Here is a 24282-nt window from a genome sequence, read left to right as displayed (position 1 = left end):
ACTTCCTCACATTAACTGACTCCACAGGAGACAGGGTACAATTTTTAGTTTTTATTTAGGCTAGTATTTCCCTTTCAGTTAAGTCATATTCTTCCACTTATCAATGACAGATCCCCTTTATTATTAATATGCATGACAACAGAAAGGAATTCAACTTATGTTAGGGTTAAGATGACACTTTACACACACAGCTTAAAGCATGTAAGGAAGTTAAGTACATCAAGGTAAATACAGGCTCTTATTTCAGACCATTCTTAACAAAGAACTGGATGTACTGAGATCTAATTTTCTTCATCATAACCATCTAAACACACAACCTACAGGAGTGTTTATGGATCTAATCGAGCTGTCATTAGGACACCAAAGGTTCCACCAGCCTGTCTTCTTCTGCCTCCTTGTTTGTTCTAAGCGTTAACGCAGGAGGAAACAGGACAGGGGGAGTGGGTGGAGGACAGATGAGTGGGGGTCTCCATCTAAAAGTTTTCAATTCGTTAAGTTCACATCTGTACACGCCAAGAAAAAACAAAAAAAACAAAAACCCAAACAAAAAAATAAAGTAATGGTGACCGAGGGAAACACCACAACACCTGGCATACACGGACCTCAGCATGAGGAGGGATCAGAGTAAATACACACACACGGTACGGTTAAGAGTTAAGGGCCCTGGGGTTTGGTAGCCGTGGTCCCGTCCTTGCACATACACAGATACAGTCTCACACAAGCACTGTACACGGCACAAGAGGTCACCTAAATACATGGAGCCGATGAAGGAGAGCTAACATCTAAGAGGGTGGATTGGATAGCCCAGTACAGGCCGAGAGGGGGTTAAAATTCTTATTTAGACCATCAGGTCACACACTCTCTCTCTCTCTCTCTCTCTCACTCACACACACACACACACACACACACATACACACACCCTCTCATTCACACAGTGACATACGTCTGTATGCATTTAAAACTCCATAAAGCTACACGCCTGTGCAGAATATACTATCATTACTTAGTGTTGCTAGCTATAGCCATTGAAATGGCAATATATGTTCAAATATTATATGTAACCTTTTTTTCCTCAGAATATACAATGATGAAATGCATTATACAGACAAACAAGACAATGTAAGCTGTTCACATGTTCAGTACATCAAAAGTAAGAGCTTCTCTACATTAATTTCTTCACGAGTGCAAAATCCAATGCTCCTCCACCTACTTCAAAGGTTCGTTGCTGAGCTTTAGCAAGTCCACGTCTGCACAAACCATAAACCAATAAAAAAAGAAACATGACATTAACATAAACACAAAAAAATCTAAATAAGTAGTCATAAATATGGAATGTGAAAAACAAAGAAACATGTGGTCCAATTTCTTTTCAAACAATACAAATAAAAGTCCTTCAATGCAGTTAAATGTTTTCTCTTTTAACAGGACAACATAATAAAAAAATAGTACTCAAAACGAGAGTGGGCTGTTGCTTGCTTGTGGCCCCTGTTGTGAGTAGAAGAACATGGGAAGCTGGTGAGGAACACAAAGAGAGAAGGACAGATGGAAGGAAGGTGTTGGGTCAAGTTGTGACGGAGGTGGTGGGTGGGTGGGGTGCTGGGTGTTCACATGCCGTAACCAAAGCTGGGCTGTGGCGGCTGGGCGTAACCTGGTGCTCCTGTGTAGCCGTAGCCGTAGGCCTGCTGGGGAGGCACGGCCACGTTGGGCCCTGCTGTGAGCATGAGCTGGGGTGTGCCTGCAAGCAGAAACATCAAAATCAGCTGTGGTCGCTGTCCAAAATATTCCTTAGGTTACATTTAGACATCCTTGTGAGGACTGCAGCACAGCAACGCCATATTATGATCTGTTTTACCGTAAACAATGGGTTGAGACTCTGTAGCCTGCTCCTCCTGTTTCCTCAGAGACTCGGAGGCTTCGAGTTTGTCCACCTGCGGAAAACACAACAACAGTGACGGCGTCAAGACTTCAGGTACACTGAGGGCGATGGAGCTCTTGAAGAGCAAGGGCTGAGACGCCGTGTTTTTTTTTGGTAAAAAAACTGACCTCTGGGTTATTTCACTGGCTGACGGATGGGACCATTCCTGACAGGCGAAGATGAATACAGTCCAGATTTAAATAAAAACAGGCTGCAGGAGGCAGGCCTTGCTAATGTGTTGGACACCCTCCATAAAGGCAAAAGGAGTAACTACAACTAGAGAGCTAGTGGCTACTCTATCAAGCTTGGCTACGGCAGGTAGACATCCACTTGTTTGCAGAAAGTATTAGGGATTAGGAGGGAGACAAAAACAAACAGCTACTGGGCAATAATGGTCCCACCATCCAGCCACCCAAATCATCTACTCTAACATGTTGGAAATGTAGAGTATGTAGAGAACCAACCCCTCACCAGAACAAAAAGACTTAATAAGACCAACATTTATGTTTTTCACCCCTGTTAGTCCATCTCTTTGTGGACTATCAAAACACCCTGCATAATTTTTGTATCAAAGTTGGTGTATAGGGAAGCACACCAAGACACTAGATAGACTTCAGCTGCAATCAGGATTTGGCATTTCGGTGACTGTGACTATGAACCTAACAGAGGTGAAGACTTGACTCTGAAAGAGTGAGCTAAAGATGCCTTGGTACTAACACAAAACAACAGAGTAACAACATACAGTTAGACAATCATGAGACAGGAGCAGTAGTCAGAGAAATACTCATTCTAAAGATCCCTCATAGCTTGTTGTAGTCTATGTTGGGAATAAACATGAGCTGGGTGTATTTATTTGAAAATGGACTGAATTATACACAAATTTACCAAGTTTTTAGTGCAAATGACACATGTTGAAAATAGTGTTACTGATCTGGCGCTATTGATTAGTCTGCAGATTGTTATATCAATTAATAGATTAATCATATGATCTGTAGAAAATCCCTAAAGTCTAAAGTAATCAAGAGTCAAGAATCTTAAGATTTATTATCACATAAGATGAATTTCTGGTTTAAAAAACATGTTATTAACTGGAAAAAAAAAAAGTTAATCCCTTTATTTTTGATGATCAGCTACTTGGTAATTGCTTAATTGTTTCACTTTAAATGAAGTTATCCAAAATACTTGCAAGTGAAACTTTTACATTTTATGTTTCATTTGCTTACTCTCAGTTGTCTCCAGTTGCCCATGTGTTTTGAAAACCAATCACCAACAGTGTGAAGAGTATATTCAGCGTGTGTGCCCCCTCGCGCATGACTCAATTAAGTCATCGTCTGCGTGTGAACAGTTATAAAAAGCATGTAGCAGCCTAAAAAACTGCCCGTTTTTTTTTCTTTAGTATTTTGCTGAGCAGCTCAGAGGCAGATAATGACTAGGAAAGGACAAAAGACAGAGCTAAAAACAATTCAAAGAATTAAGCAGCCAGCGAAAAGCTTCAGGTATCACCCTCAGCTATGACAGTGTGCAGCTTTAATACTAGTGAAATCAGTTAAGGACAAAGCTAGGTGATGCAACAGGACGGCTCTCCTCTTACAGTGGGTTTGGGTTCAGTTCTCTACATACTGACTAGTTTCCTACTGCAATCAGTCAAGTCTGGTTAAGCAGGCTGTTCTCAAGAAAAGACAGGCTGTTGTTTCATTTGAGAAGAGAAGGGTTGAGAGAAACATGCTGAAGCGGCAGTTTGGTTATTTTCTTCTTGAAGAGTGCATGAGAAAGAAAGAACAGAGAAGCAGAGAGCCATAGTGGAGGGAGTGTGAAGAGAGGGTGGAGGGGATGGTTTTGTACAGCCAGTTCAAGGTTTCCAGAAGCAGGCACAGCCAACAACGATGTCTCCTAGCCTGGCCTGAGTGCTGCTGATGCTACCAAGGGAGGGGAAATGCATGCTTGTCGCTCTATGTGTTATGTGTTTCCCCCCCATCCCCAAACAACACACCCTAACTACAGATTATTTGCTCTCACACACTCAAGTTGTTTGACGCTTGAAGAGACCACACTTTACAGTATCAAAGAATACTCAGACATGTACTGTCAAGATACCCCTCCTCTTGACATACTCACACCTAATGCTTATGGCTTTTATTGTCTGTGTTCTCCTAGCATTGAGGTAAGTTCAGTAGTACAGACAGACACGGAGAGAAATATAAAGGTCTCTGAAAGAATGGTCACTTCATTAAAGTAATGCCTCATTATACTTCTATTACTAAAATTAGGTCTTATACTTAGCTGCAGTCTGTGCTACTGCACCACTGTCCAAATACAGATATGAATATGTCCCACCCCCTCTCAATATGAAGATATAATTAGGAGTTATTAATGTCAAATGCTTTGAAACTCCCTTTACAGTATCTACAGGGTGAAACATGCGCTTCCTAAAATGATTCAGCGCCTTTATTGTCATTGTGCAAATTACAGCTATAACAAAATGAAGTTTTACTTAATGTTGTTGTTCCTGTAATTTGTGCAGTGACAATAAAGTTACTGAGTTGAAGAGAATGATCCAGAACAAAGTCATGGTGGTGGCCAGCAGCAGACTGCAGCTGAGTGGTGTTACAAGACAGTTTAACATTAGAATTCCTCTACAAGTCTGTGAGAAACAGACCTGACCACAGCAGGTGAGGTTAATTTCCAGAGTGGAGCTCTTCGCCCATGCCTAAGGAGAGCTGATGGGACATGCTGGTTTAAGTGAATGGCCTGTGATGGGGCACATCTGATGAACCTACAGAGAATTATCACCCAAATCTACAGTTACCCTCGGCTCTGTGGAGCTTTGTATCAACTTTCAGTTCTGTGTTTTGGTCTCCTGCTTTCAACTGCGTGTTTAGGTTGAATCTCACTGCTCTCTGCTCTCAGAATGTCTCTGTCAGCTGCAGTCTATCTGTTTCCATTAAAACAAGCTGGAGTTCTTCATATCAGCTTAAAAAATAATTACGTCAGGGTTCTGTTTACTGTGTGTTCCCTGTTGCCCCCAAGTTGCCAAGAAATGTTACTGCAGGTTAAAATGAGGCTTTGAGGAGGAAAAACAAGCCTCATTTTTAACTGCTGTATGGCTGACAGTCTGAACTGTAATCCTGTAAAATTGTATTTACACAATGTATAAAGTAGAGATTTTGTGCTGGCAACATGCCACCAAATAGATGCAAATAGATTTGCATCAGCTAATCCAATAACTAGTTCTTCATTTCTTGAGTGAAACCAGAAGTCATCACTGACACCAGCAAACCAAGCAGAGCCCTGAGGGATGAGTGTGAAGAGTCCCACTCTGGAATATTGTGGGTTGGTAGGTGGTCTAGTGGAGATGTGGAGTTTACAATCAGAAGCAGCAAAGTGACATGAGGGGGGAGGGGTCATGCAGTTTCTGCTAATTTTACTCCTCCAAACTACACGCTACAGGACGGGGGAAGAGGGGTCAAAAAGAATGATTAGAAAATGGATTCGACTTTCACCTTTTCCTTTATCGCATCAACCTGGAAAGGAAATTCAGAGAGGCAACTTAAGGAGGAAAAAAAAACAAATGGAAGTCTCCCAAAAATAGAAATTGACAGAGAGAGAAGAGCAAACAGAGGGCTTATCACTTAAAGAAAACACAAAAATCCTGAGAGAGAGATGCGGGTAGTAACGCCACTTTTGATACAAATGCAGACTTGAGATTACTCTGGTACTGTGAACTTCACCATGTTACTGACAACAGTGTCAAAAATAAAAACCAGATATTTATAGACAGGGCCTACAGTAAGTTTAAACACATAAACAACATCTACTAAATAATGTACAATGCCTACTATGCAATGTAAAGACTTAGGGACATGATTAATTGTATATAAAACAATATACAAATGATTCCTTGTTCTACTCGGTTTCAAGAAGCCATCTGGTGGGGGTTTGCCACAGCCGCCACCAGGAGGAAATTAACTGTTGTGTGACAGCTTATGTGATAAACTGAAGTATTTTGATGTAGTAAAATCCACCAACTTGGCATTCCAAGTTTGGCAGTGCAATATATATATATATATTTTTACAAATGCTTCACTCAGCCCTGTTGTCCCGTTATGAAAACAATACATGGGTCATATTTTTTGCCATGTAACAGAGATATAAATGGCATGACGAGCGACTCAGCAGTTATGAATCTCCTCTGGAACACATTTGTATGGAAAAGTAGCTTGGATGGACGGAAACCCAAATGAAAAGGAAAACACCAGTGATGACACATGACTGACAGAAGCATGGGAAGATGAGCATGAATGGAGGAAAGAATAGGCAGTACTGGGGGGGAGGGGCTTTATCTATGATACTCTGGTGGAAACTGTGTGACACTGCCTATAGTTGAATAGTATTTGCAAACACTTTTTAGTAGCTGCTGATGCTCCTTTAAGTTGTCAGATGGGTGGAAATGCAAGACACCAATCAGGAAAAAAGTATTTAAAGATTCAATTTAATATTCTGTTTCTTTGTGTGGTACACCAATCTGAACAGGTAAAGCCCAGACATGTGGGTCTCCACAGATAGGAGAAGGTCTGCAAATACTATTTCACACAACAAGAGAAAAAAAAAACGTAATTGTGGCCATTTACCCTCAAATTGCTCTCTTGCACTATAGTTACCCGAGAGTTGCAAATGGTTTCTATAACACTTCTTAACTTAATACGCTTTTCTCTTTTAAAAAAACCTTCTAACAAAGCCACCAACTTTGTCCTGAGAAGACTGTACATACTGTTTACCTCTGGTCAACCCACCTTAGACAGATACTCCCTCATGACCTGGATGAAGTATGGCATGGAGAAGTCCATGATGTTGTGTCGCCAGGCGGTCTCCAGCACCACATCAGGCCGCAGCAGGTCGTAACAGGTGAATAGGCAGGCGGCAAAACACTCCTTCTTGTCTTCCTTCAGGAACCAAGCCAGGAGCTCCTCTGCCAGCTCTGTGTCTTTGGACTCTGATGCATACTGCATGGCATCCTGCAGAAGGGAGAGCGCAATTATAGTTCAATAAACTGACTGAAGGGAAAGTGACCACATTTGCCATTTTAGATTTCAGGGCACTCACTGGGTGTCTGGGGTGAAATGTGATGCAGTGTTTTAAACAATTGGAGGGTATACCAAACATTATTATTGTTTTTAGCGGTTGTGTACCTTATAGAGCTTGTCCTTCTTGCAGAGCTCAACACTCTGTTTCCAACGGTTGTTGCCCTTGAAAAGGTAAGCAGCAATCCTCCTAAACTCAATTAGCTCGTGTTTCTCCAGGCCCTGGGCCAGCGAGATGTTGTCAAAGTTGTCATAGGCATCAATGGAGGTACGCAGTGCCTGGATAAGAGAGAGAAAGAGAGAGGATAATGAGATACAGCTGAGTTGTGACTTATTTGATGTGCTGTGCTGGAAGCAACAGATCCAAAAGTTTTCTCTCTTAAAGCAACATCTAAAAAAAACATTATCCATATCATACCGCATAGTCTTCCTCAATGATGAAGAGATTGTTGAGTGCCTCATTCACTGACTTGTTGTTGTGATTCTGAACAGACCTTAGGTAAGGTTTCACCAGAGGCAGCTGCTTCACCTGAGCAAAGCATCAGAAAAAAAAAAAAAAAAAATCAAATTTCAAGTAATCTCCTATATCAACTACACTCATGACTTTAATCCACACTAGCATTCATTTTTATAATTTAATCTTTTGAAGATCGGTTATATTTAAATCCAAATAACACAGAAACGTTAACAGAAAACAACAATGGCCCAGAACCTTGCTGAAGAAGTTGACAGCGCGTGTGTGGTCCAGTCTTGGAGAAAGGACGATGAGCAGGTCGTTCAGTAACAATGGTTTGAACTCCAGATAAAACTGGATGGCTTTGTAGTACAGCTCCACATTGGCCACCTTGAATTAAAAACACATATTATCACCTGAACTTCACCGCTGTTGTTCATAGTAGAACTTGTTACCAGAACAATAACTAGCATCACTGATCCATCAACATTACCTTAGTGACAATGTCTTTGAACTGGCCCTCCTTCCAGGCATCAGCTGGGTGGTTCATCATGGTGATGATGGCGTTGTCATACTCCTCGTACTTGTCATAGAGGAACACCAGCTCCGCCCAGAGGTGAGCCTGCTCTGCTGCCCTGAGAACCTGACACACACAAATACACAGATTAGTTAATAAACACAGATTTAACTTTGAAAACAGATTTTTCACAGCCATGTGGAGAGATTAGTCCTAACCGAGCTTCTACGAAGGTGCTCATGCAAAAAGAGTGTTAGGGGTTGTTACATGTTTATGTTTAAGAGTTGATAATAAAGCATGTTGTTGTTGTTTTCCTTGCCTACCTTTGGAATGTTGACACGGGACCAGAAGAGCTCCAGGTGCTCCCTCATCTTCTGGGGCTTGAATTTGGAGTAGAGGATGGCCAGCTCGGTGAACATACCCATGTGTGCACGCTCCAGCCCGAGAGCAGCCTCCAGCATGGTGATCAGCTCCTCAAAGTAACCACGGTCCTGGAGGATACAGATTTGAAGGGTTTATCTCTGGTATTCAGCAAGGAAACTTTGAAAATATCAAGAATTATAAACAGAGTTTGGTGTGTTTGTTACAGCTACAGCACTTCTGGTTCTTCGGATTCAATTTTGAGGGAAAAATCTAAACCTCACTGCTCTGTGAGCTATAGGTCTGATTACTGATAGGTAATGTGTTCAGTAGTTAATGCATATTGAGTTTAAGTGTGACATATTAGCTGAACACTGGCCCCAGTTACCCCATGTACCTGGTAGTAGTTGATGAGTTCTTCCAGTTCATCGGCATGAACGACAATATGCAGGCCACACATCTGGGCAAGACGGAACTCCTTCCCATCTACACACGCGAAACACACCTGGAGGAGAACAGAATCAAATCATGTTTTTTTTTTTTGTATTTTTACTTTACGGTCCCTGTAGAAAGGTTTAGAGTGTTGTGTTTTAACTTTTTTTTTTGTTTAATAAAAGAGTTTAAGTGAAACTGTATCATCACGCCTAACCTCCTTCCAGGTGCGGGTGCTGTTGGCCTTGCGGGCTCCGTCCACAGCTGCCTGGTACTCTCCCAGGTGGACCAGAGTGGAGGCCAGACGGCCAAAGTTGGACACGTTGTTGTAAAGCAGTTTGGCTGCTTCGTACATCTTGTCGTCATAGCAGCGGTCACCCACCTGCAGGACAGAAAGAGAGCAAGATCAGCAAAGCTGGAACTGTAAAAAGGTGACAAGTTAAGTGGTAACAGCTGTGTATATGTGTGTTTGCTGTACATCTGTATGCTTCCCTGAACCTACTTGCTGAATGTGAGCATTATTGGGCCCGTTGATGAACTCTTCCAGCTCAGCCAGGCGGTTGGTCTTGGCCAGGGCAAAGATCAACTCTGTTTCGACGTATGACTCGCGAGCCTTCTTGCGGGCCATCTGCAGAAACTTCACCAGATCCTCCCAGTTTCCTGCACGCAGCAATCAACCCCCATCAGTTTCATAAGCACATCAATGTACTGTTCACATCTAAGCACCAATACAACAGGTAATCTTACCACTTTGAGCTGCAGCTTGTCCCACCTCCATGTAAGCAGAGGGGTCATCAGCCTTGATGTAAGAGTCGATGGCTTCTTTGACAAGGCCCTTCTGAAGCTGGGCCTTTGCCAGCTGACTCCACACTGGTGGCTCATTGCAGCGCTCAGCAAACTCATAAGCTCTGTCCAGGTTACCGATGTGCTCAATCAGAACCTGGACGAAAATAAGACCAACATTCAGATCATGTTACATCAAGCTAAGTAACACACATTGACTTTTTAAATGTCTTGAAGTCGAGCAGTACTCCACTGACCTGCACAGCTGAGGTGTTGACATCAAATTTCCTAAAAATAGCAAAGGCCTCCTCAAACAGCTCATTGCTGATGGCGATGTTAGCAATGTCTGGGGCATCGTAGTTGTCCAGACGGTTGATGTACTCCATGACACGTGTCCTATCAGCTTTAATGGCTGTCAGGATGAGCAGATTCTGGAGGTTTCTGAAATAAACAAGACCGATGTATCTCAGTGAGCTCTGAACAGCTAATTGTTCATGCCCAAAACTTTCAAAATAGGCACAAGAGACTTGTTTATCACTAGCCAAAAACATCTGGGATATACAAGTAACATCATGCTTCTCTCACCTGTGCTCGCTGAAGACAGAGTTGTCCAGGACAATCTTCTCCAGAAGCTCGATGAGCTCATTGGGAAGGTCAGCGGTCATGAAGGCCTTGACTGTGACAGACACCTCCTCTGGATCCTGGGTCTCTGACAAAGCTGTCTGGACAACCTGCAGCACAGAGGGACAACATGTTAGATGTTAAGTAGACAAAGTAAAAGTACAAGATGTGTATTGTTAGAAAGCTACAGAAAACTTAATTAAGAAACCAAAATAACTGCCAACAGGACTAACATAACAGCCAAGTCACTAATGCTGTCAGCTTTTTTCATTACCAAGCTAAGTAAATTAGCTAAGATAGAATAACTTGCAAATACAGTAAAAGGGTTGAACCTGGTCAATGAGTGGTCTTCTGTAGTTGTTGGTCTCCAGCAGCACGCTCGCCCACAGCTCAGGGTTCTTGCGACGTACAAGGTAGCGGGACAGACTCTTGAACAGTGAGTTCTCATTGCACACCTAAAGGATGATATACAAAGAGAGTTTATACAACTGAATATGTAATTATGTAACTATACTGTCCATATTTTATATGATTTCAGTTTGAACTCACATGAATCAGCTCCTGGTCACACTGTCCTCTTTCATAGGCCACACAGGCCAGGTGGGGGTCTCTCTTCTCACAGTACTTCCCCACCACACGGCTGTCATAGTATGGGTTCTCCCTCAAGAAGCGCTCTGGGTTGTTGTTGCTGTCGATGTAGATCTTGGCCAGAGCATTGTGGGTAGCAGGCTCCTCGCAGCCTTCATGAATACGAGCCTCCAGCCAAGGCAGCAGCAGCTTCAGTCTGTAAAAAGGATAAGGATTTCTGATCTGAGCGCAAAAATATTTGTGACTCTTTATGACTAGCAGTTCAGTTAGTTTTTATCATCTTACCGATTTCTTTTCTCCACTTCAGCGACCAGTTCATCTGTGGAGAACTGTCCTCTCACCACCATGATCAGGTTCTTAATCACATCCTCAGCACAGTCTACATCCAGTAAACCTCCAATGACTACAGGCAGACGGCTCGGATTCACCTGGAATAAATGATTTTAAGTTACTACTTCAATGTTTCCATTCAGGTGAGATGGTTTAAATGACTATTTACTGTCCTTGGTCTAAGAGACCAGTCACTAGGGAAGTATTGATGTACCTTCTGCACGTAGATCTCAATGTATTTCTGCAGGCTGTTGCGGTACAGGTACAGGACCAGGTCATGGACAAAATCAAAGCGGTCACACACAATAATCAAAGGCAGCTGGTCAGTCAGCTTGGCTTCCTGTAAAACAGAAATACCAAAAATTGCTATTGGTTAAAGAAATGTAAGCTTTACTGAATAATAGTTCATCAAACAAATCAGCTGCAGAAAAGTTTGATTATTTTATAGTGAAATGTTGATTCTGCTCTGGTTCATGTCTGACCTTGAGGAAGTTCTTCACACGTTCAGGGTCGTAGCAGTTGCTCTCTCTGCAGATTCTCTCCACCTCTTTGATCTGGCCCGTCTTGCAGGCGGCCTGGATATATTTGAAGTGGACCTCTGGATCCTGGCTGAAGTTCACAATGGAACCCAAGAAGTAGAACAAACCTGCAAGACAGAAAAAGGTCAAAATCAATAGGAGAACTCAAAATCTGATCTCAAAATGAACAGGAAAGGTGAGATTTTTTGGTGCTCTGTGTGTTCCCAGCTTACCCTCGAAGCTCTTGAAGGACTCGAAAAGTTCAGTGAGGGACTGAGTAGTGAGCTGCTCATGGTACTTGGAGGCCACCTGCACACAGATCTGCAGGTTCTGACGGATGTTTGCAGAAAGCATGGCCCTCAGACACTCCAGAGAGTCCTCCACTGACAAGGAGCCAAAGAAATTCACCAGCCACTGCAGAGACAAACAGAGAACAATCAACAATACAAAAGCAAATATAGTAACTACAAACTAACAAATCAAAATATTTGTTTTTCATATTTGTGCTCCTTGTTCTGTCCCGTACCTCAGGATTGAGAAGGTGTGTGTGCACAACAGCACGCTTAATGTCATACAGATCAGTATAATGTTCCAGTGCCCTCTGCAGGAGACCGGCCTTCTCACACAACTGTGCCACATGAGCACGATCGTAGTGGGTGAACATCTGGTTGCCCAGGATGGCGTCTGCAACCTGAGAGACATGTCAACATTGTTTGAAGGTTTGTTCACAGGAAACTTTGCAACATGGGCAGAAGGAAATTAGATTTCTGGTAAAAGGAAACACATTCAGATGCTTTTAAAACAGAGAAAGAAACCTTACTGGTCAGTTTCAAAAAGTAGGATTTGAAAAATGAAATTGACAAAAGTCATAAATCTAATGATTTCATAACCTGGACAGGTCAAAAATTAAATAATTTGCATATTTATATCTGATGTATTCACATGTTTATGTACCTGTGGTGCATGGACCAGATTCATTTCCAGCAGGCGTGTCTGCAGTGGTCCTTCCATGGGTCTGTTGTTCTTCAGGGCATCTAGTAGGAAGGATGTGCACTGCTGGATCAGGTTGTACTCCATGAACACATCAACGATCTGGAGACATAAGAGAAAAAATTATATGTCAAACTCCTCTCATAAACCTGTATATTTGGTTATATATCTGTTTAACCACACAGCATCTTCCTTCAATTTATTGTTGGTTTATTTTGATTCTTTTTTATTTTTTTTACTTGTGTAATGTCTGCAAGTGGCTCCTCATCCTGGACCAGCATCTGGGAGAACTGGAGGCCCTGTTCTGGACTGATCCGCATTACGTTCCTCAGCAGGAAGATCCAGTCTGGAGTGTAGCCGACCTACAGGGACAACAGATCTTTAGGCCTAATACCCCTACATCTGATGTGTAATATAACAAACGTAAAGACAACAGTGGAGCACAGATTATAACCACCACTCTCTTTCACCTCTCCGTATTACAGTAATCTTATATGAGACAAACCTTCTTGGCATAGAGGACAATCTTCTGGAACTGGCCAGTCTCTGCGAAGCACTGAATGACCTTATTGGGGACGTTGGCTCTGAGGTAGACACTGAGGGCAAGAGTGGGATCTACAGACTTCACCAAATCTCCAAGCTCCTCAGAGCACTCCAGCTGTCAACACACACAAATACACACAGAGTGCAAGTCTTGATTTTAGAAGAGATACAAGTCCAGGACAAAGCAATTCAGTAACCAAGTAGAGTAAACAGAGAAACAAGACAGATGCACTTAAAGCTTTCCAAGCGAACAAAATTGCCAAACTGGCATTTACATGTAATCCTCAAGCCTCAGCACTGATGTGGTGTTTGAAAGAACAGGAACTGACTGAGTCCAAAATTAGTCATGTTGGATTAAAGCACCATACTGGCAGCAAATCATCAGTTCTTCTAAAGTACAGAGATGATTCCATGTTCAAATAATACTGCATAACTGAAACCAGCAGTATAGTGGTAGATTTGACATAAAATGATTGGTGAAAATATCTGAGGTTTGTTCAGTACAAAAGGAACAACTGGGTACATACCTTGTCCTCTTTCAGCCATTTCTCTAGTAGCTGCTTGCGGCCCTGCTGGAGGACAGGCCTGCACAACTCCAGAGACTCAAACTTATTAAGCTGGCCTTGGTCCAGCAAGATGCCAAAGTACTGGAGCAAGGGAGACGTCTGGCCTGGTTGAGCTGGAACGCTCTGGAACCGACGGATGGTGTCTGGGGTTCGCAGGATACCCTGAAAAATAGAGGTGGATTAACAAAATATTTAAGTGATAGTGGGAAGACTTGGGTTGAGAAAAGTCAACTCTGAGCATTGCATAGAAGAACAATGGTGTGCAGTTTCATTAGTGACTGTAGTGAACATAAGATTTATGATCTATTCCTTTGAGAATCTTCTCAAACCATCATAGTTACAAAAACAGGATTTTCACCACTGAAAAACTGCAGCCCCAGTAAAACTGTCTTGCTGATTTTAAACTATGTTGGCAAGCAAATCTAACCTTGTTTTACATATACCAGAAATCTGCTTAGTCTTAACAGTCTGAGCTTGTACTAGTAGTACTCGAACTGTGAGTAATGTCACGTTGTTTAACCTCTGCTCTGAGTGTGCACTGGAAGTACCTTGGGTGCATTGGCTGCCACCTTGGCAGCTTCTGAGTAATTCCCTGCTGCGAAGAGGGTGTTGAACTTGCGGGCGAACAGCTCTTCAGCACCAGCGAGGTTGTTGCGGACAGCCATGCGAAGAGCCAGGTCTGGGTTCTGGAGCACATTAGTGATGTAGGGAATGATGTTTTCCTCCTCCACACACACGGACAACACCTGGAGAAACAGTTGCATTTTTGCTTCATTATATGTACACAGCAGATGATTCCTAACAGATGGGATTTAATCCTGAAAGCAAACAATGCATGGTCCATGTAATATTTTTATGTATTTTATTCCTCAGTCAATTTAAAAAACCAATTAACACTTCAGCAAATAAACATATACAGTGATATAAATATCAAAACAGAATCATTCTTAACCCCAAACACCTACAGTAACTCATCCACACATCCTTCTCTGAACAGTGCTCATTTTATTGACAGTGACATGTTGAAACACTTGGATCTGGAACCAAGTTCAAGTTCTCTGTACACACCTCTGTATGCAAAAATAGATTTAAGTGAATTACATCCTAAGACACGTACTTGTCACATTCCTAAATTACAGAGAGGGATTATCCAACGCCGTTGCGTGTAGTGTTACATTATGCTTGTGTATGTGTTTGCGTGCAATACACTGAGCCGTATATGGTAGACCTGCAGGTGAGAGCCAAGAGCAATAACAGGATTAGATTGTGTAGTCTGCCCGGCCAAGCTTAGCCCTCCTGCTGTGACTGTCACATGCTGCCTGACACTGAAGATGCTGCTACAGCCTGATATTTTCACTGAGACTTTCTTCAGTCAAGGTCGCACAACAGCACCCAAGGACCCACACTGCTACACAAAAGGGCCAACGTACCACAGGGAAGGTGAATCACTAACACATGCTGCAATAACAGACCAACACAGAGAAGAATCTAGAATGAATATACACACACTGTGTCTCATACTGCTATAGATTTAGAAATAATAACTGAGCTATCATATCTGTGTGCATAGCCATGTCATTTTTTGTAAGATATTATTCACTGAAAAATAAGTTTAAACAATTTGCATTTTACAAATGTATGTAAGTTCATTAAAACATGATAGATAATCATCATCGATGTGTGAATCTTAGCTGTTGACTTGCAAAAAACCCAAGGGGAGAAAGCCTAATTATTCCACTATTTACTCCAATTATTTATTAAATGGCTGATTCAATGTGCCAATGCACTGAGCTGCATTATCTGCCTCAACACTGCATGGATCCTACAAACGTCTGTTAGCTCAACACCTGATGCAGTTTCTTCAGTCCATTTGAATAAGAGGCAATCTGAGTGCTTTCTTTAAGAGGGCTTCATTCCCTAGTGTCTGTCAAACACAACTTGATATTAACATTTAATATTAACATTCAAATGTATGTTTGCTTTAGCCTTACTTTGCAACAGAAATTATTTTTGTTAACATATACTTACGGGCAGTTATTAAATGCTAATGCTAACCCATGTACAGGCAAAGATGGTGTTTTGTCCAGTACAATCTTTACACGAACATGCACCCATGTCATGTGTGCTGCTCTGACTAAGAATGTGCCTTTGCTCTGTACAAAGCCATTAATGGGGAAATTACACACTGATACAAATTAATTAATTGTAAAAGGGGTACTGAGTGCTTTCGCTCTATTAGATAGATGGAGAAAGAGAGAGTTTGTACATTACAATACCTGTCCTTTCCTGTTGACTCCAATTATACCAGCAGTTGGCTCATGGGGGGCAGTGACAAAAATGGTCTCTCCACTGATCCTGTTCATGTAGATACAAGTACCAGTCTCCAGGTCATACAGGTGGATGTAGCCGTACTTGGTGATGAGAAAGACCACATCTTGCTTTGAACTGATCTAGATATACAGGAAGAGAACGGTTAGAACAGATAAACAAAGAGCGCTTGAATAACATTAATAGCAAAATCTGCTCAAAGTCAAAACAATTCTTGTCTTCATTAATAATTTAATTTAAAAGACTGTGATGACATAGGAAACCATGGAGAGTAATACTTTCCACTAGAGGGAACCATACTTGTAACACTATTGTTTAGAGAACAAGGACAAACAGGCATTAAGCAGGGGCTCTACATGTCTCACTGTACCTGCATGGCTACAGGGAAGTCATTCTGAGCTTCTGGAGGAAAGAAAACATCAACAGCTTTCTTTGGAAATGGCTGGTTCCCGGTTGGTGGAGTCCCCACTTCAATGATATGCAGCTGCAAGCAAAAACCGAAAAGGTGGTCAAATCATATAACAAAGGTCTCTGGAAAGTTTTTTCTAGGCATTATTGATTTCTACTTTTCAACTGATTTTATCCTTATCTCTCCATTCTTTTATTTGCAATGCCAGTAAATCTTACCTTTCCTCCTGCCTGTCCTCGTACCGCAAAACAGAACAGAGTTGACTCTTCAGTGTTGCCCTCCATCTTGAACTGTGCAAAGCCAGCGGCGTGCCCCTCGATGGGCTGAGACACTTTTCTGTCCACTGAATACAGCTGCATGGCTCCGACAACACGATTTTGCTGAAGAGGAGAGAAAGCCCACAAGTTAGGCCAAAGGCCAAAGCTACCTGTGATTTATAGCTGCATTTTTTTTTTTTTTTGCTTTGCTTTATTTTATTGATTCTGTAACACCTCTGCTTCCAGTATCACTGAGACCACTGAAGTCTATGATTAAATCTGCTGTTTCATTACATAAACTTAACCTGGGATATCTAATATAAATATATCTTTACATCCCACATGCTGAAGCTTCTTTGTATCACACTACTGTAGATTTCAGTGCAAGTAAGATCAGGTAGTATATTTCTAAATTGTAGCACCAGTACAATAAGAGAACCGAGACAAGTGACAGTATTTAATAAACGTGTGAGCAATATTTTGTCAAAATGACCTCTTCAACCACACAGCTTCTTTACCTGTGCTGAAATGCCAATGAGCAGCAGCCACTTCTGTTTGGCGTCGGTGCGGTAGTTGATGATCTGGCAGCCTGCCAGGCTGGAGTGACGATCAAAGACTTTGATTGGCTGAGAATCACCCTCCATGCTCCAATGGTAGACGGCGTTGTCTGTGACCAGGGCAACGGTGTTGAGGGAGATCCATTTCCAGAAGGTCACGTCATCTGTCATCGTGTGAGCCTTCATCTTGCTCTTCATCTCAATGTTGAAGATCTGCAGGGTCTTTGCCGCTGAAAATATTCAGAGCCGAGGTTAACGCACAGCGATGAAGGTGAAAGCTGTGAACCCCCAAAACAATCAAATAAAAAAAGTCTAGTGATTACAGCTACCACACACAACCCACAGCAGACTTTGGGAGTAAACATACTATTTGCGAAAAACATATTCCAATTTCTGGAGAAATGTTGGTAGTCAGGGTTTGGTTTGAATAACATTGAAGGATCATACAAAAAGCCAGAACCAGTGTCAAAACAAGAGGCAAGACCAACGAAAGGGCAACCACTTAAGTGGCAGATCTGCATTCAGTTGGGTCTGAAGCAATCAACTGTTAATGCAAAACACATTCAGCTGAGACTGAATATGCAAACCTCTTGTGATAATGTGAGCTGAAAATCTGAGGTCGTCACTCATGTATAAAACAGATTTTTAATTTGAGAAAAATTCAAACAGACTAGACTGTGCTCAGACTGGCAGTAGCACTGCATCAAAAAATGCAGCCCCTTCATCATTTATTTGCATGAGGCCACTGTGTCGACACAGTGAGGGAGGGTGGCGAAAAAGTTGAACATGACTTCAACTTTTTCCACAACGCAATACAACAACATAAGACAGCGAGGTTCTGGGTTGGCTAAATATATGCAGGTGCAGACTCCAGGTAGATTAATTTGCAATGTGAACAGGGTTTCGCTACTGTTGACCTGACAATCATTAGCATTGGATGGTAACAATCACTGTCACAGTGATGATTTTCTTAAGTGAATCAGTGAAATCCAGTGTCATAGGATTCAAAATGCTGTGCTGTGTTTTGGTGTCTGCCTAGCCTCAAAATTCATGGATCTATCACTCTAACTGGTCTTCCTGGATGCAATTTCATTGTTTCAATGCTATCTATGAAGACACGCCCGCATCAGTGCAGTCCCTTGCCTTTTTTAACGCAGTGCTATTTTAGGTCTGGATGCTCACTTAGAGATATTACTACTATGCTTTCTGCGCTTCTAAACTGGATCAACAGTGACTTTCCATGTTGCTTTGGTGAAACAGTTAAATTATCTTCAAATCTTTTTGACTAAAATTGGATCAATTAGGAATCGATGTCAGTAGAAAAACATGGTGCCCAGTGCGAGTCAAAATGAGGCCTTATGGCCTGTGTCCAGCCCTCCACCCACCCACAGCACCCACTAGAGAAATGAAACTCCAGGCATGTTGTTACAGCTCTTAAGGGATTCACATTGAAATTTAATCCTAAAATGAGGGATGTAGGAATTTGGGTTGGGTCTGAATGCAGATTAGCAAAAGAAGACCACAAAGCACATAAACAGATGTGATGATGGGAAGGATGCTGGACGGATGCACTCACACCCATTCTGTTTTCTTTTTCCGTCCAGTTCATCTCACTGGAGGAAAGCTGCTCTAATTCTTTGGGCCCAAGACATATATTTTACATTTAATCAGGCCCAAACAAGCCTCAACCAAACTAAACCCTATAATTAACTGTGATTTATAATTAAGACAGCATATGAATGACAATGGCTCACAATCAAAATTGTGAGGTATGGTAACATTTTTTTAAACAAGTGCTTTGGTAGTACAGTGTGTAGAGTACACTGGAAAATACACAGTCTACATAAAATGAATACAGTGGCAAGAGGTGAGGTGAAAATCAGTAATTAGTCCACAGTGAACAAACACAGCAAATTGGTGTGAAAAGAATACTGCAGTTATGCAGATTCTGTCCTTTAATCAGCCTCTCTTTTTAGACTACATTTAAAACTGCTGTTATTCGACACATAAGTTGAAGCAGAAGTTTTATAAGCCACTTAAGTCTAATTCTGTGATGTAATGTGAAAGGTCTGTACAGCCAGTCACAATATATATATAATATATAACATACATTGGTATTTTTCAGTATTTGCTCAATAATAATAAGCACTTTGATCACTGCAATGTCCTGAGGCTGGCCCTGCACCTTCATTTGATCTATAAGACCAGTGTCACAGGTTAATCCATGATCATCAGTGTTAAACCACAGAATTATGTTGCATAAAATAAGATCTAAGTCAAGTTTCAGGTCTGTTTTGCTCAATTACTGGAAGCTGGTTGAAAGGCAAGACAAGATATTTCAGCCCTCTCTTTTATTGATAAACTGTGTATTATTCTATGCTTCGCTGCATGCCACAGTGTCGTCTTTGATGTAGCACTGAGGCACCGTGAAATAACCTAAAGAAAAATTCTGGCATATGTATCTTAGGTTATATCACAATGATGGCATTTTTGTTAACAGTCAGCCCAAGGTTAGATTAGGATACACTGAAAAGTAGTGGAGACACAAAACAAAAATACAAAACAAAACAATCTACCAGTCAAACACTTTGTGCATCGACCTCGCAAGTATCATCTATAAATCAATATGAATGCACTGGTCTGTGCTGGCTGACATTATTTATTCATATAAAGAAAATATGTGATTATATCACTAACAACTAAGTTCTTAAGAAAACTGCCAATACATTACAGGCTACTTAGGTAACATTTAATTTACTGTCACTGGCTGCTTGATTTTCCCATTAAATGACCATATCATTTTTTTCTGCATGTTTTTGCTATTTTACTACATACATACATACTATACATTACTACTAACCATTTTCCAGGTTGCATAATACACATTTCTGAGTAGTCACCTAACTTTTCATTCATTCTGGTGTTTTAGCGTTTTTTCCTCACAGACAATTTTCTGGCAGAGATGTGTATCTTGTTATGTGGGTGCCTCCAGGTTGTGAACTTCAGTTTAAAACTGACATGAGAACTATATTGTTGAATGTTGCCATTTTTTTAATGACAACAGAGGCAGGTTCACATCCATGTCTTTCACATGCTATGTTCGCTAGTTTTCAACACCAAAGTCAATGCATTCATTCATCTACATTGCCAACATAGATTGTACAGTCTGTGATTACCACACAATGATAACGTCAGACAAAAGTATGTGTGGGCGGGATGCTCATTGTAATTAATTACCTATCTGACACTACTTTTAAGCCTCATCATACTGCACTGAGGTTAATGTAAAAAAACAACAGTATTTAAAAATCTGACACACAGTATGTTTTAGAAAATGGTCAGCTGTAATATAAAATATATGTGCAGTGTAGCAAATGGGACAAACACACACACACAAAAGAAAAAAAGATACAGTCTTTGAAGCTGCCCTCTTAATTTTGCTATGCCCTGCTTGTGTTACCATGGTAAATTCAAGCATTCATTAAAATTACTATCAGTACTGTGCAAACATTTCAAGACAGTGCATACAAGATTACAACTGGACAACTCATGATATGTAAAATTCAACTCACCGTCTGCAAACATAAGAAAGCAGTAAGAAATGAAAAAAGAGCAAAAACAAGCAAAATAGACAAAGCATTCATGACAGCATGACATTTTACTAGCACTGGTACTATGTCTACTTTTCCTAAAATATCACTGTCTTGTACATTTAAATTTGCTATACTGCATTTTAGTTACTCTTTTTTTGACAAACAGAAATGGGGTGATCTACATATGAACATCAAAATGAAAAGCAGACTGTGACAGCTACATAACCAACTGACAACACAAACAAAATTTACACAAATTGTCCAATGTATTTGAAAAGCACCATAGTAAGGTATGTGACCAGCCAAAACGTACTTACTCTTTAGTCTTTGTGCTTTAAAAAAAACCTAGCACACTCCTCTCTAGGTGGCGCATTAAGCTATGTGCTAACAGCACTAGATATGCATTTTAACCAAAGCTTACCTTTAAGGGCAATGACTTTGCTGGCAGGGTTCATGATGGCGCTGTCTGCAGAGATGGGCCGGCGGATGGGATTGTTGGGATCGGCCATATCTATGATGACAACCTGGGCCTGCTCACCCACTTTCTCCCTTATGCAGATGAACTTGTCGGACTCCATGGTCAGAGTGCTGAATCCGATGTTGGCTGGGTTGATTCCCAGGTTCTGGAGCTGAGATATGAATGTGTGATATGTTTTAGTAGCAGCTCATTGCCTACACTGTTTAGTACAAAAAATGTTAAGAATGATACAATACAGTGCAAGACTATGTCCACTGTGGACCTTTGTAAAACAGCAATATGCTGGAGTGGCCAAGGGACATAATTTCACCAGCAAAACAACAACGCAGCCATAAAATCACTGAGTCACACGAGGATGATGAGATTATACTTTGAAGTGAGCCATAAGCCATGATTTTACATTCTTTTTTAAATTGTGGTGGTTACTTTTTGATTTTTTAAATACCAAAAGGCAACTTATTCAAATTCCTAGCACAACAGAAACTGAAGAAGCAAGTACCTATGTTGGTGTTAAACCCTGGTAAGCACAAGTCAACAACACTTTCTTTAGTCTAGTTTTCTGTATGTAAAGTGTCCTTGAGCTATGTGAAAGGTGCTTAAAATCCAATTCATTGTTATTAATACTGTGGTGAGCATGGGTTATTCCAACACTACAGAGGTGATATTTGAGATGCATGGGGACTCTGTTGTTATAACTATAACTAATATGTACTGCACTGGGTTATAATCATCCTTCAAGGGCAACCATCCTTGTTGAGGACAATGTAACAGAAGCTCAAGTTGCCAGTTTATTATCTATATCTAGCTAAAATGAATTAAGTGTAATGCCACAGTCCTGCAACAAATCCTACCTTCACAAAGGCTGCTACATTCAGTTTTTGTTGAAACACTTGGAGCAATATCGACTGAACATTTTTGAGGCTGAAGTTTGTGGTGCTATTAAACTGTATTGCATTATACTGCCAGTTAGTGTTCCCATTGTTTTATCCATCCCATTCATATCAGTGATGGTAGGCTAAATAACAGAAGCACCTCTCTGTGTAATGCAAAACAGTTCAACAGGCTCAAAAATGATCAGAAAACTAAAACGCTGATTTTTTTTCTACCAGTATTTATATGTTGAAATTTATTACTTTTAGCTAGGTGTACCTAGTAAAGTTGCAACTGATTGTATGTTGTCCCCTAGCAAAAGGTCATCCAAGGTGCATGGTCATTGTGGGGTTCCTGTGGCGCTCCATCCAGAATTTAAGTACTAAGTGGGGAGACTAAGCGCATCTAATACAGTCAAGAGGCTGAGATATACCAGCAGAGCTTTAACTCGACTGAGCTGACTCTAATCCGGTCCCAGGTGTTTTTTTAAGTATGATGTATATGAACGAGAGATGATGATGTCATTTTTTTACAGGATGGGTGGACCACCTGGCTCACCTCGGGTAGCTGGATGAGATTGCATGTCACAGTTAGAAACCCCGGCAGAATAACCCTTCAAGCTATGTAAAAATGGCCTGTCGTGACACAACCTCACTGTACAACGTGAAATGGCAAAGGGACCAGTCAGGCTGCAGCTCCTTGCCTCAGTCCCTCACCTGACACATCACCATCATCATCGTTATCATCATCACAGGGTCGGTGTGATAATAACATTATGGCTGCTTAATCTTTCATGTGATCCAGGTCTTACAAGGCTACGATTAGTCGACGTACCTCCAACATCCATCACGACAAACTGTCACGGTTAGCTAGCTAGCTAATGTCTATGCTACTAGCTCACCCTGAATGTGTCCGTGCATATGTAACACAATAACTCATCACTGAAGGTCAGCAAAGATGTTTAATGTTAAACAGTTTCTCCTCCTGGTTATCGGTGACAGCTAGCGTCGGCTAGCAGCATCAGTTAAATGAATGGAAGCCGCTAGCCTAAAAAGCTAACTGTTAGCTGATGGCTAAACGGGGGAGGGGAGGTCATTCATTTGCTGCGGGTATTGACGTTTAGCTTAGCTAGCTTGCTGTCAAACGACTGTTAAAGCGGGGAAATCGACAAGGAATGAGAATGCTGGGGGGTTCATAAAGCTTTTAGGTTTTGCCCACATACCTGCAGGTGCTCCTGGAAGCGGATAGGCAGGATTTGAGCCATGGCGGTTTCCTTGAGCTTCTCCGGAGTCCTGAAAATGTAGCCGTATAGCTAGCTGGCTAGGCAGTAGCACCGCGCTAGCTACGACCTCCTCACTATACGTGTAGGTCGGAGCCAGTCAGTGAAAACGAAAAACACGATTAAAAAACGATAATATGCAATGTTGTTACTCGTGTTTCCGAAAGCTGGGATCAGTAAAGGTGTCAAATACGTCCCCCCTTCTGTGTGTGCTTTCTGCACTGCATCGATGGATAGCAGTGGAAGCGGCTGATCTTCTGTCCAAAATCCGCAATGGCGGCGGAAACGGCTCAGAGCTTTCCCAGTCCGGAAACATCCAGGGAGCTCTGGAAGGACACCGAGTCTGGCCCTGTGTTAAGGATGGGTAATGAGCAATATCAATTTTGTTTTTAAGTTTAATAATAATAATTAAAAAAAAAAAATACAATTAACCTATGTTTCTACTCAGAGAGTAGTCTATTCTGCATAAAAGCAACTCATAATTCGCCCGTGTACGTCAGTTCCGTAACAAATTAGTAAACTACCTTTTTTTAAAAAATAAAATCCCTGACAGCATTTTTTTTTAAATAGTTTTAGTCCAACAATTAACCCTTCAGAGAACAAATGTTACAGTTTGGAAACATATATATATACAAGCAAACGGTTAAATACAGTACAGCCACACCATTAAATTATGTTGTGTGGTTGTGTTGGTGAAGCTAGAATTCAGTCATGAATCACATAAGGTTAAATTTTGCATCTAATATGGAAAGTGTTTTAGTTATAAAATTTTCTTTATCGCTATATTTCTAAGATAAGCCCAAACTGAAATGTCTC

At 41.3% G+C, this 24282-nt stretch overlaps 1 protein-coding gene across 2 annotated transcripts; it reads right to left on the bottom strand.

Moving 5' to 3' along the window:
* Nucleotides 1-36: 36 nt before the first annotated feature.
* LOC108879399 (clathrin heavy chain 1) lies at nt 37-23798 on the bottom strand. Of its 2 annotated transcripts, XM_018670649.2 has the most exons (33): nt 23410-23798; nt 21261-21468; nt 17208-17476; nt 16651-16812; nt 16394-16507; nt 15972-16145; nt 14244-14441; nt 13657-13857; nt 13092-13244; nt 12826-12948; nt 12551-12688; nt 12123-12287; nt 11830-12010; nt 11561-11724; nt 11293-11418; nt 11034-11176; nt 10710-10944; nt 10493-10615; nt 10125-10270; nt 9797-9980; nt 9504-9696; nt 9259-9416; nt 8974-9138; nt 8722-8829; nt 8288-8455; nt 7941-8090; nt 7706-7837; nt 7412-7522; nt 7102-7272; nt 6706-6927; nt 5416-5436; nt 1853-1928; nt 37-1735 (listed from the first exon to the last, which is right to left on the bottom strand). In XM_018670649.2, exons 1-33 carry the CDS (start codon nt 23449-23451, stop codon nt 1605-1607), a joined length of 5055 nt encoding a protein of 1684 aa, XP_018526165.1. In that variant the 5' UTR covers nt 23452-23798; the 3' UTR covers nt 37-1604. The 2 variants fall into 2 exon arrangements, with proteins under 2 accessions (XP_018526165.1, XP_018526167.1); XM_018670651.2 differs by lacking the exon at nt 5416-5436 and having other exon boundaries at nt 23410-23797.
* Between the last annotated feature and the right edge of the window lie 484 nt (nt 23799-24282).

The sequence above is a fragment of the Lates calcarifer genome, linkage group LG21 (genome assembly GCF_001640805.2).
Source record: "Lates calcarifer isolate ASB-BC8 linkage group LG21, TLL_Latcal_v3, whole genome shotgun sequence".
Classification (NCBI taxonomy): domain Eukaryota; kingdom Metazoa; phylum Chordata; class Actinopteri; family Centropomidae; genus Lates; species Lates calcarifer.
The sequence above is the reverse complement of the archived record's forward strand: the minus strand, read 5'-3'. Positions and strand labels throughout refer to the sequence as shown.